This window comes from Passer domesticus, unplaced genomic scaffold (genome assembly GCF_036417665.1).
Source record: "Passer domesticus isolate bPasDom1 unplaced genomic scaffold, bPasDom1.hap1 HAP1_SCAFFOLD_96, whole genome shotgun sequence".
Classification (NCBI taxonomy): Eukaryota; Metazoa; Chordata; class Aves; order Passeriformes; family Passeridae; genus Passer; species Passer domesticus.
This window is the reverse complement of record NW_026990190.1, coordinates 97,692-112,001: the sequence shown is the minus strand read 5'-3', so window position 1 is coordinate 112,001 and position 14,310 is coordinate 97,692. Positions and strand designations below refer to the sequence as shown.

The window sequence follows — 14,310 nt, the reverse complement described above, 5'->3', positions numbered from 1 at the left end:
CGACAGGGCTGGAGAGCAGCCCCAGAGACACAACAACCCAGGTGCAACCAGACTTGATTTCCAGGTCAAAACACTCGGCATAGCTGGCCTGGACTTCCCTGTAGGGCACGTGGGGGCTTTGTAGTCCCCCGTAAGGTGCGGGACGGGGTGGGGCCCCTTGTGACACACCCAGGGATATTTTAGGTTTCCTCTGAGGCAGGGAGGGCAATGGGGTCCACTTCAAGTCATGCAAGGGATTTGGAATCCTGTGTGAGGCATGTAGAGGGTTTGGGATCTCTCCCAAGGTGTGCAGGGTGCTGGGATCTCTCCTGAGGCACATGTCGGGGTCCTGGGGTCTCATTTCCCATGTAGAAAGGGCTGTGGACTCTCGTAAGCGTGCAGGTGCTTTGTGTCCCTCCTGCTGTACACAGTGGGGCTGGAGTGTCTGCTGAGGCACGCAGGGGACGGGGACCTCCGGCAGTCCCTCCCGGGCCCGTGCGGCTCGGGGCTGCCGCGGCCCAGGGCCAGCCGCCGTGCCGGGATGGCGGTGGCGAGGCGCCGAGCCGGAGCTGCCCCGCTGGGTCACGCTGCACCGGCACGGCACGGGCCATGCTGAGCGCCGGGCTGTCGGCACCACCAGCCCAGGGGCCACAGCCCCGGCCCTGCCTCTTTTGGGGCCAGGCACAGACAGCCCCGTGGGACGGGCACCGCTCAGCGCCTGAGGGGACAGAACAGATGCCAGAGGAGCCCCAGGAGCCCTGGACAGGGCCCTGGCGTTGCCCGCCCGGCTCCCCCGGGCCTGTGGCCATCCCGGGCAGCAGGGGCTCGCTCTGGGCCGTGCTCTCCCCGGCCAGCGGGGCTCCGGGCCAGCACCCGGCTCCTGCCACTGCCCTGAGAATGCTGAGGGCCTTTCGTGGCGGAACTGAACTTGACAGGGACAGAATTCATAGGAGACTTGTTTTGGCCTTTTACACGGTTAACTGAGAAACAACTTAAAATCCCAGGCTAAATCGTCTGCTTTAACGTGTGGGGATTCCTTCAAGACCCTTCCTAATTCCCGTGGTGCCGGGCCGGGCCACGTCCCAGCGAGTACCAAGACCCAGCAGCTCGATGGATGCAGCACGGCTGGCACCAGGGAAATGAGTCAGTGTCCCTACAGCTGCCTGCTCTGCCTGCACGGCTGTCACACAACAGCAATGTTACAGAAGGAACAGGCATTTTTACATCCTCACGACCGTGTGATCTTTGGTCCTGGCGGTGGATCAGAGAGAAAAGCCAAATGTGACAGAGTAAACGTGACTCTAGGAGAGGGATGCCTCAGCAGAGGGTCTGGGGACCTGTGGTGCCAGCCAGTGGCCCGGCACTCGGACACAGCAGCAAGACCCCAGACTATCACACTTCACCTGGGAGGGTAGAAAAGCTCAGGGCTTCTTTGTTCAAGGTCCTCCAGAGGCACCAGCTGAAGCTGCCACAGTTCCACCTTGATAAAACTGTTTAAAAAGATCCAGAGGTCTGACACTCTGCTGTGGAGGACATTCCACATGTTATATTTGCCCAATTATCCAATTTTAAAAGAAGCCACAAAAACAACCAAACAAAATGAAACGAAACAGCAATTTGAATTATGTAGCTTAATATATATACAATTGAATACATTCAAAATATTGACAGTATCATTTGCTGGAAGTAACGAATAATTTGGTCCTGATAATAGCGTATAAGCAAAAATAACCATGCGGGGTATGCGTGGGGTACGGAGTGCAGGGCTTTTGGACCCCCGTCACCTCACGTACTAGCGTGTCAAGCCAAAATTCCCCTTTTTATGCTGTATGTCATTACCATCTCCTCCCATTTTCAATTCATCACACTTGTATCACTGCCCTCATCATCACCTTTACCACGCATGCTCCACACTTCTTTAAGTAAGTTGTACCACTGTTTGGGGATCTTCTTTGAGGAAGGCCTCTCCTCTTCCTCCATGTCCTGTAGTTCACCTTTTGGATTACACATGCGCACCAAGCTGCTACAGTATAAGCCAATACTGTGTTCTAACATTAAAGCAGTGGATCTCATATAATCAACATTTTCCTGGTGTCCAACCAAATTCTCCTCTCTTCCACTAAATTTAATCATAGTTATCTCTTGCTTCCTCCTGTTCTGAACATCTGCAGGAGACCTGTAGGGAGAGGGATAAACCCTCCTCTCCCTTTCTTGCTTGGCATTACACCTTTAACTGTTTTATTATTTCCAAATATTAATTACTTTATTAATATTGATTACTCTTTCAAATTTGTCAGCATGAATGATATCTATTTACCACACACAGTTCTCATCTTTTGGGCATTTAGGAGCTTTTCATTTTGCTTTGCACCCAAGAAAAATATACCCCCAAATGTGCACAAATAACTCCTTTCGCATATCCTCCTTTTCAGCTGGTTTTTCCATTTTTCTCTGCTATCTTGTCCTCATCTTTCCACGAGTCCTGTGTCTATTCAAGTCCAGCCTGGGACCGTGCACGCATTTGCTTTAGTTCTGTAGTGATTTATGCCCAGCCATCCTGCCAACCACACCCATTTCAATGTTGCAACAACCTAACTCTGGGCTGCAGTATGTGAATCACACTCTGCTGTGTGAGATGGCAGAGCACCAGAGCAGGCTCTGAAGAAGGGGCATTCGGTACATTAGTGAAGTGAGTGCTGGAACCTGGGCTAGCTCTTAGAACTCCGGCACTACGGCAGGAGTCGGGAACTGCCTCGCTATGGGGATTTACCAGAGGCAGAACCTGTAGTGCCACTTGCTCTCCAGTGCCAGACACAAGCCACGACAGGGACGAGGCACAGGAGAAAGGAGGAGGCGTCCCGTCTTCAGGTTCCGCAAGGAACACCTTAGTGCAGGCGTAGAGAACAGGATGAAAAGCTCCTAGCTGTACTGCCCAAGGGGTTTTGTACACATACAAGTCATGGGGTGGATGCAAACAATGAACCAATAGGGAATGCTCAGGAGAGGAGTGAGGGGATTACATCAAGTGTCTGGGGCCAGTTGGGGTAGGAGGGTGGAGAGGATGGGTCACAAGGGCCAATGGGGCTCCCAGGAGTAGGGGAATTCCAAAGGGGAGTTGCAGTCAGGGATTGGCCCAAAGGTTTGGGAACCAAGGGGCTGGGTTGCCTTGACAGGCAGGGAAAGAGCTGGAACAATGGGTGGGGAAGGGCACGAGGGACAGTTTGGAGGGAGGGTAAAACCCACAGGTGAACCAAGTCAGGAAAAAAAATGGGGGATAACAGAGCCCTTAAACAACACTTAAAATGAAATCAATAAAATAAATTTGAACTGCAACAATAAGAGCATCTTGAGGGACGCAGCCTGACCAGCAATGTCAGCAGGCAAAAGAAAGGTTTTGCTAAGCAATGGCCCTTTGATGAAGCAAAACATTTACAGTCAGGGCAGTCCATTCATGCGGACGGGCGCACACTCTGGGGGTAGAGCTGAGGCCATGAGGTCACAGCAGGGCTCTGGGGTCACAGCAGGCTGAGCTCTCAGCAGGCCCTGAGGTCACAGAGGTGCCAGAGGTGCCAGAGCCCCGTGGTTGCACAGCAGCACAAGGAGCCAGCACTCAGTCCCTGAGCACAACTGTTGCGGCAGCAGCGGCGGTGGCAGCAGCGGTGCTGACGTTGGGACAGCGGTGTCGGGACAGCGGTGGCAGCAAGAGCTGCGGGACTGGCGGAGGACAAGGCACCATGGCCCTTGCTCTGCGCCTCCTACTCCTGCTGCTCCTGGCCGTGGCCCTGCCTGCCAGGGCTGCCCAGGCTGCTCCGCTGCAAGCGCGGCGAGCAGGTGAGCCGGCAGCCTGGCTGCCCTTTCGCGGGACAGCGCTCCCTGCTCCCTGGGAAGCGCTGGGGATGGTTTTGCCCCGGGCTTTTGGGAGGGTTTCCTCTGTGGGAGGGAGAGAGACCCCACGGGCCCTGGGCTACTCCAGCCACCCCTCCAGAGATGTTGCAAAGGGCCTGCAAAGAAGTTGGAGAGTGACCAGGAGCCAGCCCAGAGCTCCCCAGGCCCCTGTGCACCTTTGGCCATGTCCATTCACATCAGGCTCCCACAGCCTTACCCAACACCCCTGCATTGCCCAGTTCCCTGTGGCAGAAGGGGATCCCAGCACACCATGGAAATGGTTCTGGTCTCTGCTCCCTTCTAGCCTGGAATCGTGACATGGATTTTCAGGAAGTCCTGATGAATGATGGTTTGAAGTTCCTGGAGGATGCTGGAGGCAAGTTTTCATTCTGCCTTTCCTTAGTGAATAATAAGGGTCAGTGCAACAGAAGCTCACTTATAAACCATTTCCCTTAACAAAATCTTAAGATTAAAAGAATCTGGAAACCTTGCCCTGCTCCCTTCTGGAGGCCTGAGGGCTCCCACAGGATCACTGTCAGTGGGAGGAAGGAGTATTTAGCTTTCAATCTTCCTCCCGTGTGCTGTGCCAGTGTGTCCTTCCGTGTGCTCTGTGCAGTCACAGAGAAGAGCAGAGAGGGAAGGGGCCGGGCCCAGGGCAGCCTGAGGATCTCCTGCAGTGCCACAGGAGCTCTTCTGTCCTGCCTTTCTTTGCAGCTGAACCTGCCGGTGAAGGGCCCACATCCAGGACTGAGGCTCTGGGAGATGCTGAGGGTAGGTCAAGGCCTTTCCCCTGGGAGAGCTGCCAGCTCAGAGCCCAAAGCTGGGCCAGGGAGGCAGCGCTGCAGGTGCCAGCACAGAACCATGCACGTGTGTGCCCGCGCCCTGCACGATCCCCTCACCGCTGCTGCGGCTCAGTGGTGCCCGTGCAGATCAGCAGAGATGGCAGAAGCTTCTGTGGCTGTTGAGTTACAGGTGTGTCTGCAGGGAGGACTTCTCAAGCTCCAGGGCTGGATGCTTGGCCCCAACCCAGCTCCCATGGCAGGGGTGAGTAGTGTGTCCCTGCTGACCCCACAGGCTGAGCCCTGCTTTTGTGGGATCCATTCCTGGAAAATGGAACTACTTTCTCTTAAGGTCCTCCGACAGGAGAAACCAAAGACATGGCAGGCAAGAAATTCCAGGACCCATTAGTAATCATGTGGCAAATGCTGAAGGAACGTCTGCAGAGAAGACAAGGTGGGTGCATTTCCCTCATTCTTCCCCTGGGTCTCAGCAGCTGGGGAAGACTTTGGCTGCACATCTGGACACGCCGTGCCTGGCACAGCTGGAAGGGATCCATGGCAGCCTCGCTGCCCCGCTGCTGCTTTCACGCCCTGCAGGGCTGTTTCCCAGCCTGGCCTGGCTGCAGCTTCTGCCCAGCCTCTGCCGGAAGGCATTTGGCATCAGCTGACAGACAGCCCAAACTGGACCTCCGGACATGCCCACCCTCAGATCCCCTGCACTTCCTGGTGTCCAGGCAGATCAGATGTTGGGGCTCTTTGGGGAAGGAAGCAGCCTTGGGTTGTCCCAAAATCCTGGGTGTTTTCTGATCCTTATCCATTCCTTTCACAAGTGATGCCTCCTGAAATTGTCCCCTTCCCCATTCCCAGTGAGGAATGTTTCCATCTGATCCAGCTGTCTCTTTTCCATTTTTCAGAAATGAAAGGAGAGCCTGTGCAGAAGGAAGCATTTCCCAGAGGAAGCAGTGGTTCTGTGCCAGCCTCTGCTGCAGGAAGGGAGGCCATGCCAGGCACAGACACAGGAGGTAATTGCTGTGCCTCTGGGCCTGAGCCCTGCTGAGGCTTGAGCTGCCCTCTCTGCTGCTTGGCAGTGCGGGCACAGCCTGGACTAGAGCGGCACAGCCCAGGGGAATTATCCCCAGCAGGCTCAGGGCACTCGGGTCCTGAGCAGTCCTGCTGGGGTCCCTCCATGGGAGACATGTCCTGAAACCTGCCAGTGACTGCACGGGGTGCCCACAGTGGGGAAAGGACAGAGAGGGAGAGCAAGGCTCCAGTGTGTCCTGAGAGGGCCTGGCTGTTTGCCCTTGGGATCTGGGGGGTGTCCCAGCAGAAGGACGGCAGGAGGGAGTGTAGGAGGGAGGGAGGCACAGCTGTGGCACTGCCTGCTGCAGTCTGCCCCAGGGCTTTAGGGAGGATTTCCTCTGTGTCTGAGGGAGAGAGCCCCAGGGCCCTGTGCTGCTCCAGCCACCCCTCCCTGAGATGTTGCTGAGGGCAGGGAAAGAGTGTGGAGAGTGACCAGGAGCCAGCCCAGAGCTCCCCAGGCCCCTGTGCACCTTTGGCCATGTCTATTCACATCTGGCTCCCACGGCCTTAGCCGACCCCCTGGCAGTGCCCAGTTCCCTGTGGCAGAAGGGGATCCCAGCACAGCCTGGAAAGTGTTCTCATCTGTGCTCCGTTCTAGATGAGGTGTCTGGGAAGGCTTCTCCATCAGCTTGGATGAATAAAGTTTTGAAGCCCTTGGAGCCTCCTGCAGGTATGTTCTCAGTGTGCCACCAAGGAAGAATTGTAGACAAGCAGGCAGGAACCAGGTGACAGAAGCTTATGTGGCTGTTGTGTTACAGATGTATCTACAGGGAGGACTTTTCCAGCTTCTCCAGCTCCTACCTTGGATGCTATACGCAAGCCCAGCTCCCATCACAGTGGTGAGTAGTGTGTCCCTGCTGACCTCAGAGGCTGAGCCTTGCTTTTGTAGGATCCATTCCTGGGAAATCGAAATATTTTTCTCAAAGGTACTCCAACAGGGAAAGTCCAAGATACAACAGATAAGATGTCCCTGCAACCTTCCAAACAGATGAGGCAAGAGCTGAAGGAACCCCTGCAGACAAGAGAAGGTGGGTGCATTTCTCTCATGCTTCCCCTGGGACTCAGCAGCCGGGGGCTTTGGCTGCACATCTGGACACGCCGTGCCCGGCACAGCGGGAAGGAATCCATGGCAGCCTCGCTGCCCCGCTGCTGCTTTCACGCCCTGCAGGGCTGTTTCCCAGCCTGGCCTGGCTGCAGCTTCTGCCCAGCCTCTGCCAGAAGGCATTTGGCATCAACTGACAGGCAGACCAAACTGTAACACACCCTGAGATCCCCCACTATATCCAGCCCTGCAGATTAGGAAAAGGGTGGCTGTTTGGAGGTGGAAGTGCTCACATCATGCCACTGTAATCTGGCCATTTTCCTGCTCCATAAATTTCACAAATATTACCTCTGATGCCACCTCCCAAGTGGGGAACAGCTCCATCTGATGCAGCTGTCTCCCTTCCTTTGTCAAGAGATGGACATAATGCTTCAGTGGAAGTTGGCATTTCTTGAAGGAAGCACTCCATCTTCGGTGCGAGCCCCAGCTGCAGGAAGGAAGGCAATGCCAGACATGGGCACAGGCACAGCAGGTAATTGCTGTGCCGGGCTCAGCCCTGGCCGGGGCTGTGTGGCAGCAGCTCTTCCCCCAGGGCCTGCCCTTGCCCAGCCCGGCAGCAGCCAAAGCTGGAGGCGCCTGCGCTTCCAGGCCTCTGGAGCTGGTTCAGAGCCCCAGGGAAACGGGACTGGTGCAGCAACGTCCCTGGTGCTGCAGCTGCTGCGGAGCTGGCCCTGAGTGCCCAGAGGCCCAAGGCACAGGAGCAGCCCCGCGCGGGAGCCCTGCCGCCAGCCCAGGGCCAGAGCCAGCCCTGGCACACATTGGAAACAGTTCTCATCTTGGTTTGCTTCCAGACTGGGAGGCTGGGAAGGATTCTTCATTAGCCTGGCGCTCTGAAGTTGTGCAGCCCTCCGAGCATTCTGCAGGTATGTTCTCACTATCCCAACAAGGCGTAATGTTTGACTGTCTGGTCAGGACCAGGTGACAGAAGCTTCTGTGGCTGTTGTGTTACAGATGTGTCTGCAGGGACGACTTCACCAACTCCTACCTTGGATGCTGCACAAAAGCCCAGCTCCTATGGCAGGGGTGAGTAGTGTGTCCCTGCTGACCCCTCAGGCTGAGCCCTGCTTTTGTGGGGTCCATTCCTGGGAAATGGAACTACTTTCTCTTAAGGTCCTACGACAGGAGAGACCAAAGACATGGCCGGCAAGAAATTCCAGGACCCATTAGAAATCATGTGGCAAATGCTGAAGGAATGTCTGCAGAGAAGACAAGGTGGGTGCATTTCCCTCATGCTGCCCCTGGGACTCAGCAGCCGGGGAAGACTTTGGCTGCACATCTGGACACGCCGTGCCCGGCACAGCGGGAAGGGATCCATGGCAGACTCGCTGCCCCGCTGCTGCTTTCACGCCCTGCAGGGCTGTTTCCCAGCCTGGCCTGGCTGCAGCTTCTGCCCAGCCTCTGCAGGAAGGCATTTGGCATCAGCTGACAGGCAGCCCCAATTGCGCCACAGTCCATGCCCACCCTCAGATCCCCTGCAATTTCCTGATGTCCAGGCAGATCAGAAGTTGGGGCTGTTTGAGGAAGGAAGCAGCCTTGGGTTGTCCCAAAATCCTGGGTGTTTTCTGATCCTTATCCATTCCTTTCACATGTGATGCCTCACCTTCCCCATTCCCAGTCAGGAATGTTTCCATCTGATCCAGCTGTCTCTTTTCCATTTTTCAGAAATGAAAGGAGAGCCTGTGCAGAAGGAAGCATTTCCCGGAGGAAGCAGTGGTTCCGTGCCAGCCTCTGCTGCAGGAAGGGAGGCCATGCCAGGCACAGACACAGGAGGTAATTGCTGTGCCTCTGGGCCTGAGCCCTGCTGAGGCTTGAGCTGCCCTCTCTGCTGCTTGGCAGTGCGGGCACAGCCTGGACTAGAGCGGCACAGCCCAGGGGAATTATCCCGAGCAGGCTCAGGGCACTCGGGTCCTGAGCAGTCCTGGCTGGGGTCCCTCCATGGGAGACATGTCCTGAAACCTGGCAGCGACTGCACGGGGTGCCCACGGTGGGGAAAGGACAGAGGGGGAGAGCAAGGCTCCAGTGTTTCCTGAGAGGGCCTGGCTGTTTGCCCTTGGGATCTGGGGGGTGTCCCAGCAGAAGGACGGCAGGAGGGAGTGTAGGAGGGAGGGATAGCTGTGGCACTGCCTGCTGCAGTTTGCCCCAGGGCTTTAGGGAGGATTTTCTGTGAGTTTGAGGGAGAGAGTCCCAGGAACCTGGGCTACTCCAGCCACCCCTCCCAGGGATGTTGCTGAGGGCAGGGAAAGAGTGTGGAGAGTGATCAGGAGCCAGCCCAGAGCTCCCCAGGCCCCTGTGCACCTTTGGCCATGTCCATTCCCATCTGGGTCCCATAGCCTTACCCGACACCCTTGCAATGCCCTTTTCCCTGTAGCATTAGGGGATCCCAGCACACCATGGAAATGGTTCTGATCTCTGCTCCCTTTTAGACTGGAATCGTGACATGGGTTTTCAGGAAGTCCTGATGAAGGATGGTTTGAAGTTTCTGGAGGATGCTGGAGGCAAGTTTTCATTCTGCCTTTCCTGAGTGAATAATTAGGATCAATGCAACAAAAGCTCATTTATAAAGCATTTCCCTTAACATTATGTAAGGGCTGAAGGATTCTGAGAATCTTTCCCTGCTCCCTTCTGGATCCCTGAGGAATCCCACTGGATCGCTGTCAGTGGGAGGAAGGAGCATTGATCTTTCAGTCCTCCTCCCGTGTGCTGTGCCAGTGTGTCCTTCCGTGTGCTCTGTGCAGTCACAGAGAAGAGCAGAGAGGGAAGGGGCCGGGCCCAGGGCTGTGCCCCGGGGCTGAGCCTTGTGGGCAGCCTGAGGATCTCCTGCAGTGCCACAGGAGCTCTTCTGTCCTGCCTTTCTTTGCAGCTGAACCTGCCGGTGAAGGGCCCACATCCAGGACTGAGGGTCTGGGAGATGCTGAGGGTAGGTCAAGGCCTTTCCCCTGGGAGAGCTGCCAGCTCAGAGCCCAAAGCTGGGCCAGGGAGGCAGCGCTGCAGGTGCCAGCACAGAACCATGCACGTGTGTGCCCGCGCCCTGCACGATCCCCTCACCACTGCTGCGGCTCAGTGGTGCCCGTGCAGATCAGCAGAGATGGCAGAAGCTTCTGTGGCTGTTGAGTTACAGGTGTGTCTGCAGGGAAAACTTCTCAAGCTCCAGGGCTGGATGCTTGGCCCCAACCCAGCTCCCATGGCAGGGGTGAGTAGTGTGTCCCTGCTGACCCCACAGGCTGAGCCCCGCTTTTGTGGGATGCATTCCTGGGAAATGGAACTACTTTCTCTTAAGGTCCTCCAAAAGGAAAGACCCAAGATACTGCAGCCAAAAAGTCTCATGACTCAGATGAATTCCTGAGACAAACACAGAAGGAAGCACCCGGAGGACAAGGTGGGTGCCTTTCCCTCATGCTTCCCCTGGGACTCAGCAGCCGGGGGCTTTGGCTGCACATCTGGACACGCCGTGCCCGGCACAGCGGGAAGGGATCCATGGCAGCCTCGCTGCCCCGCTGCTGCTTTCACATCGTGCAGGGCTGTTTCCCAGCCTGGCCTGGCTGCAATTCCTCCCCAGCCTCTGCAGGATGGAATTTGGCAGTAGCTGATAGGGTGCCCCAACTGTACTGTGGGCCTGAGATCCCCTGCCATTTCCCAGTCTCTGAGAAGATCAGGCGGTGCAGCTGTTTGCACAAGGGAGTGCACTGGCCCAGCCCCAATTACCTGGGCTTTTTCCTGATCTTTACCTGTGACTTAGACAAGCATTGCCTCCTGAAGGTGCCACCTCCCCAGTAGGCAATATTTCCATTTGATCCAGTTGTCCCTTTTTTCCTTTTTCAAGTGATGGACCAAAAGGCTGTTCAGGAGGAGGAACACTCAGGGAGAAGCAGTGGCTCATTGGCAGCCCCTGCTGCGGGAAGGAAGGCGATGCCAGACACGGGCACAGGCACAGCAGGTAATTGCTGTGCCGGGCTCAGCCCTGGCCGGGGCTGTGTGGCAGCAGCTCTTCCCCCAGGGCCTGCCCTTGCCCAGCCCGGCAGCAGCCAAAGCTGGAGGCGCCTGGGCTTCCAGGCCTCTGGAGCTGGTTCAGAGCCCCGGGGAAACAGGACTGGTGCAGCAACGTCCCTGGCGCTGCAGCTGCTGCGGAGCTGGCCCTAAGTGCCCAGAGGCCCAAGGCACAGGAGCAGCCCCGAGCGGGAGCCCTGCCGCCAGCCCAGGGCCAGAGCCAGCCCTGGCTCCCGACTGAGCAGGGGCTGCGCTGGGTCCTGACAGGGCCTGAGCCTGTCCCCTGGGGCTGGGGGTGCTGTCACGGGGCAGGGAGGGCCAGGGATGGCATTGGCTGCTCAGGGATGGCTTTGGCCCGTGTCCCTGGCAGCAGCCACTGCCCAAGCAGCTGCGCTGCCCCCGGGCTCTCCTCCCGGCCTGCTGGGCTTTGTTGGCTGGCACAGCCTGTGCCCAGGGCCGGCAAGGTGCCTGCAGGCCCCAGCTCTGGGGGAAACAGAGAACGTCCTGCCCGTATCCACCGTGCTGCCAGCTCAGCAGTGCAGCAGAGCACGGGCTCACGATCCCCATCGCTCCCACAGATGCAGCCGGCACCACAAGACCTGCTACCGATGCCCAGGATGGCCTCGGAAGGGGTTTCTGTCAGGGAACAGTCTGCTGGCTAGGGTTACTGGGAGGCGTGCTTTCTTTGGAGCTTGTCTTCATGTTGGGCTGCTTTGGAATCGGGTATTCCTGGAATAGAAAACAGTGAGTGTTTTGTTGCTCTCCCCCTCAAACAGCTTCTTTTGAAAGTCTAACGTGGTCAGGGAACATTCCCATTGAGACTGCAGTGGGGTTGTGGCCAGTCCATGATTGTCCAAATAACTCTGCTGAGGGTTCTGCTGCTGCCCAGTGCTTCCATTGGCCTCTCAATTGCTGGGCCTTGTCCTGGGGGGCCCGCTGGGGCTGCAGCCAGTGCTGGCTCCCACTGAGGCTGCCTGGCCAAGAGCAGCCCCAGGGGCACGGGGCAGAGGCAGAGGGAGGTGGGGAGGAGAAAGAGCAGGGCCGAGATTGCCCTTGAAAGGCAGAGGCGCTCTGGGGCCCGCTCCTGGCCAGGGACCCTGCCCAGAGCCGTGCCCTGCTGGCCGGGGCCTTGAGGGGCAGCTGTCCAGTGGGGCCCAGCTGTGCCAGCAGCTCCAGCCGTGCTGGGGAGCCTTGCCAGCTCTGGGCCCTGCTGTGCACGAGGGTCCCTGTGTGCCACTGGCAGCTGGGGCCTCAGCCACCTCCTCTCTGCACAGGAGCGCCTTGGGACAGGAGTTGGAAGACAGTGGCTGCACCTCACACCGACAGCGTGAGCAGCTTCTCCAGCAGCAGTAACGGCCTGGACAGCCCTCTCAAGTGTTCTGTGAAGAGGACCCCAGAACAACCGTCGACAAGGAAGCCTCTTATTGCCCCGTAGATCCCACTGCCACCTGCTCTCCCCATGGGCCTCCCCAAGCTGCCTTCATTCCTTTTTTTATCTCAGTCTGTCCCATCCCAGCCAACCCGAGTTCCGCTAGGGACCCCAGGACCAGCCCAGCACCTTCCAGCACCTCCTCAGACCAACACATCCCTTCCCCTGCCCCTGAGCCCCCTGGCCTTGCCCTCTAGGCAATACTGAAGGTGACACCCCACCCCACCCCACCCCACCCTCCCCCCCCCTCCAACTCCCGCTTGCAGGGTAGGCAATGGCCCATTCCTATGTTGAAATAAAGAGATGGATTTGTGTCCTAGTTTGAAAGCAAAACCAGTGAGAGGCTCCAAGTCAGAAATACAATTTATTAGGAAAAGGGAAAAAAAACCAAAATACATGCAATAATACAAAAGAAAAACCACTGACAGGGTCAGAATACAGCCTGACACCCTGCTAGTTAGGGTGGTGGTAGCAGTCCAGATGAAATGGACTTGTGGAAGTGGTGATCCTGTCGAAACAATCTGGTAGCTCTCATCCTCTGGAAAAGCAGTGGGTAAGGGCGGCGGTTCCTCTGGGAATCCAGTGGAGAGACTGCTTGTTGTGTCCCAAAACCCAGATTATATCCAGCTGGGGATGCTTAGCTCCTCCCCCATGGGCAGAGCATCTCACAGTGGGCTGATATCATTCTGCCTCATGCTGTGGGTCCTTGATTAGCCATGAAACAGAAATGGCTCTGGGAGGGAGTTATCTCTGAGTCATGTGGCAAGACATTGATGGGCCCATTAACAGGAGATAAGGAAGAAACAATGCCCCTCCTGGTTTCAGCAGCTCTTCAGGATGGCATTAGAATACATCTTTACACTGCAACCCAGGACAAGCGGTCACCCCAGTGTCCAGGTGGCAGCAGCAGCAAAGCCCACCCAGCACCAGCACTGACTGAGCTCCATGCCCAGGAGGAGCCGTGGATGCCCACGGTGTGGGCAGGCAGAAGCCAGGCAGGGGCTGCTGTTGAAATGGAGGTTTTGGGGGGTTCAATTAAGTTAGCAATATGGACTAAGCATTTAAATTTTAAATTGTAGAATTATGTGTTGAATTTTAACCTTTTACTTAAGAAACCTCTGCCATGGTACAAAGGGCATAGGAAAATGCAAATTTCTGAAGCTTCTTGCTATGAAGGACAATACCAGCGTCATAAATAGGGCAGGAGATCTTTCTCCTTTTTAATGCCTTTATTAAAAACATTCAGCTCAGGTTGGGGAGAAACGACAGGTCATCCGCACCCCGCTGCTCCCAGGAGTGGCACGGAGGAGGAGGATGATGCAGCTGTGCCCGCTGGTATGCAGGCAGAGCTGGGGCTTCCGTCCTCGAGGGAGTAGTGGGAATTCCACTTTTTTGGTCTAACATTCCAGGTCCTCTTCCTAGCTGACATCCTTTCAGGTTAGGGTGAAAAGTAAAAAGGATCTTAGCAGATACTGGATTAAGTTCCTCACCTTTGGACATTACTTAGGTTTCTTAGTTCCATGTTGGCTCATTGTTTTCAGGGTTTTTTTCCTGGAAAATTGCAAAATTTGGTGAAATGCATTCTCATCTGCATACTAGCTCTGGTGTCATCCCCCCCACCCTGCTACCTGCAGGCTCAGGTGAATCAGCAGGGGGACAATTGCGCTTGATTTCTAACCATTAACAGGTAATTGAAGAAAAACTATTAACAAGAGGTGATTGCAATGTGAAGCTACCAACAAGAAACAGTCAAAACTTCAACTCACAACAACTGGCCCTACCTGTTTAACTTTGCAGCCTTAAAAAAAAAGGACAACTTTTTTACACATAACAGTCCCCCCTTTTTTTCTTTGATCAGGCTGAAGCTTAAGCTTGCATCAACTTGCAATTTTTGGCTCATTAGCATAGAATTTCTTATAATTTTTATATTGATTATAAAATTCCTGAGCACTTTGGTGATCATAGTTACTCAATTTCATTCCTTTTTTTGGTTTTTTTCAGGTTAATTTCTTTAGAGATCCGTAGGTTATTCTGTACGGCAGATGTCACTATTTTAAATAAGCAGGGAAATA

The 14,310-nt window shown here is 55.7% G+C and overlaps 1 protein-coding gene and 1 long non-coding RNA gene across 2 annotated transcripts; both read left to right on the top strand.

Annotated features, from left to right (window-relative positions):
* Nucleotides 1-4,579: 4,579 nt before the first annotated feature.
* On the top strand, nucleotides 4,580-9,630 carry LOC135293255 (uncharacterized). The gene is made up of 13 exons (XM_064407249.1): nucleotides 4,580-4,635; nucleotides 4,837-4,908; nucleotides 4,996-5,097; nucleotides 5,558-5,665; nucleotides 6,322-6,393; nucleotides 6,482-6,562; nucleotides 6,650-6,751; nucleotides 7,181-7,297; nucleotides 7,617-7,688; nucleotides 7,777-7,848; nucleotides 7,936-8,037; nucleotides 8,488-8,595; nucleotides 9,249-9,630. The coding sequence occupies exons 3-13, from the start codon at nucleotides 5,022-5,024 to the stop codon at nucleotides 9,344-9,346; spliced, it is 1,008 nt and encodes a 335-aa protein (XP_064263319.1). The 5' UTR covers nucleotides 4,580-4,635; nucleotides 4,837-4,908; nucleotides 4,996-5,021; the 3' UTR covers nucleotides 9,347-9,630.
* A 312-nt stretch (nucleotides 9,631-9,942) lies between these two features.
* Nucleotides 9,943-10,759, top strand: LOC135293261 (uncharacterized). The gene is made up of 3 exons (XR_010355353.1): nucleotides 9,943-10,015; nucleotides 10,103-10,201; nucleotides 10,646-10,759. It is a non-coding gene; the product is annotated as an uncharacterized LOC135293261 (long non-coding RNA).
* The last annotated feature ends 3,551 nt before the right edge of the window (nucleotides 10,760-14,310 follow it).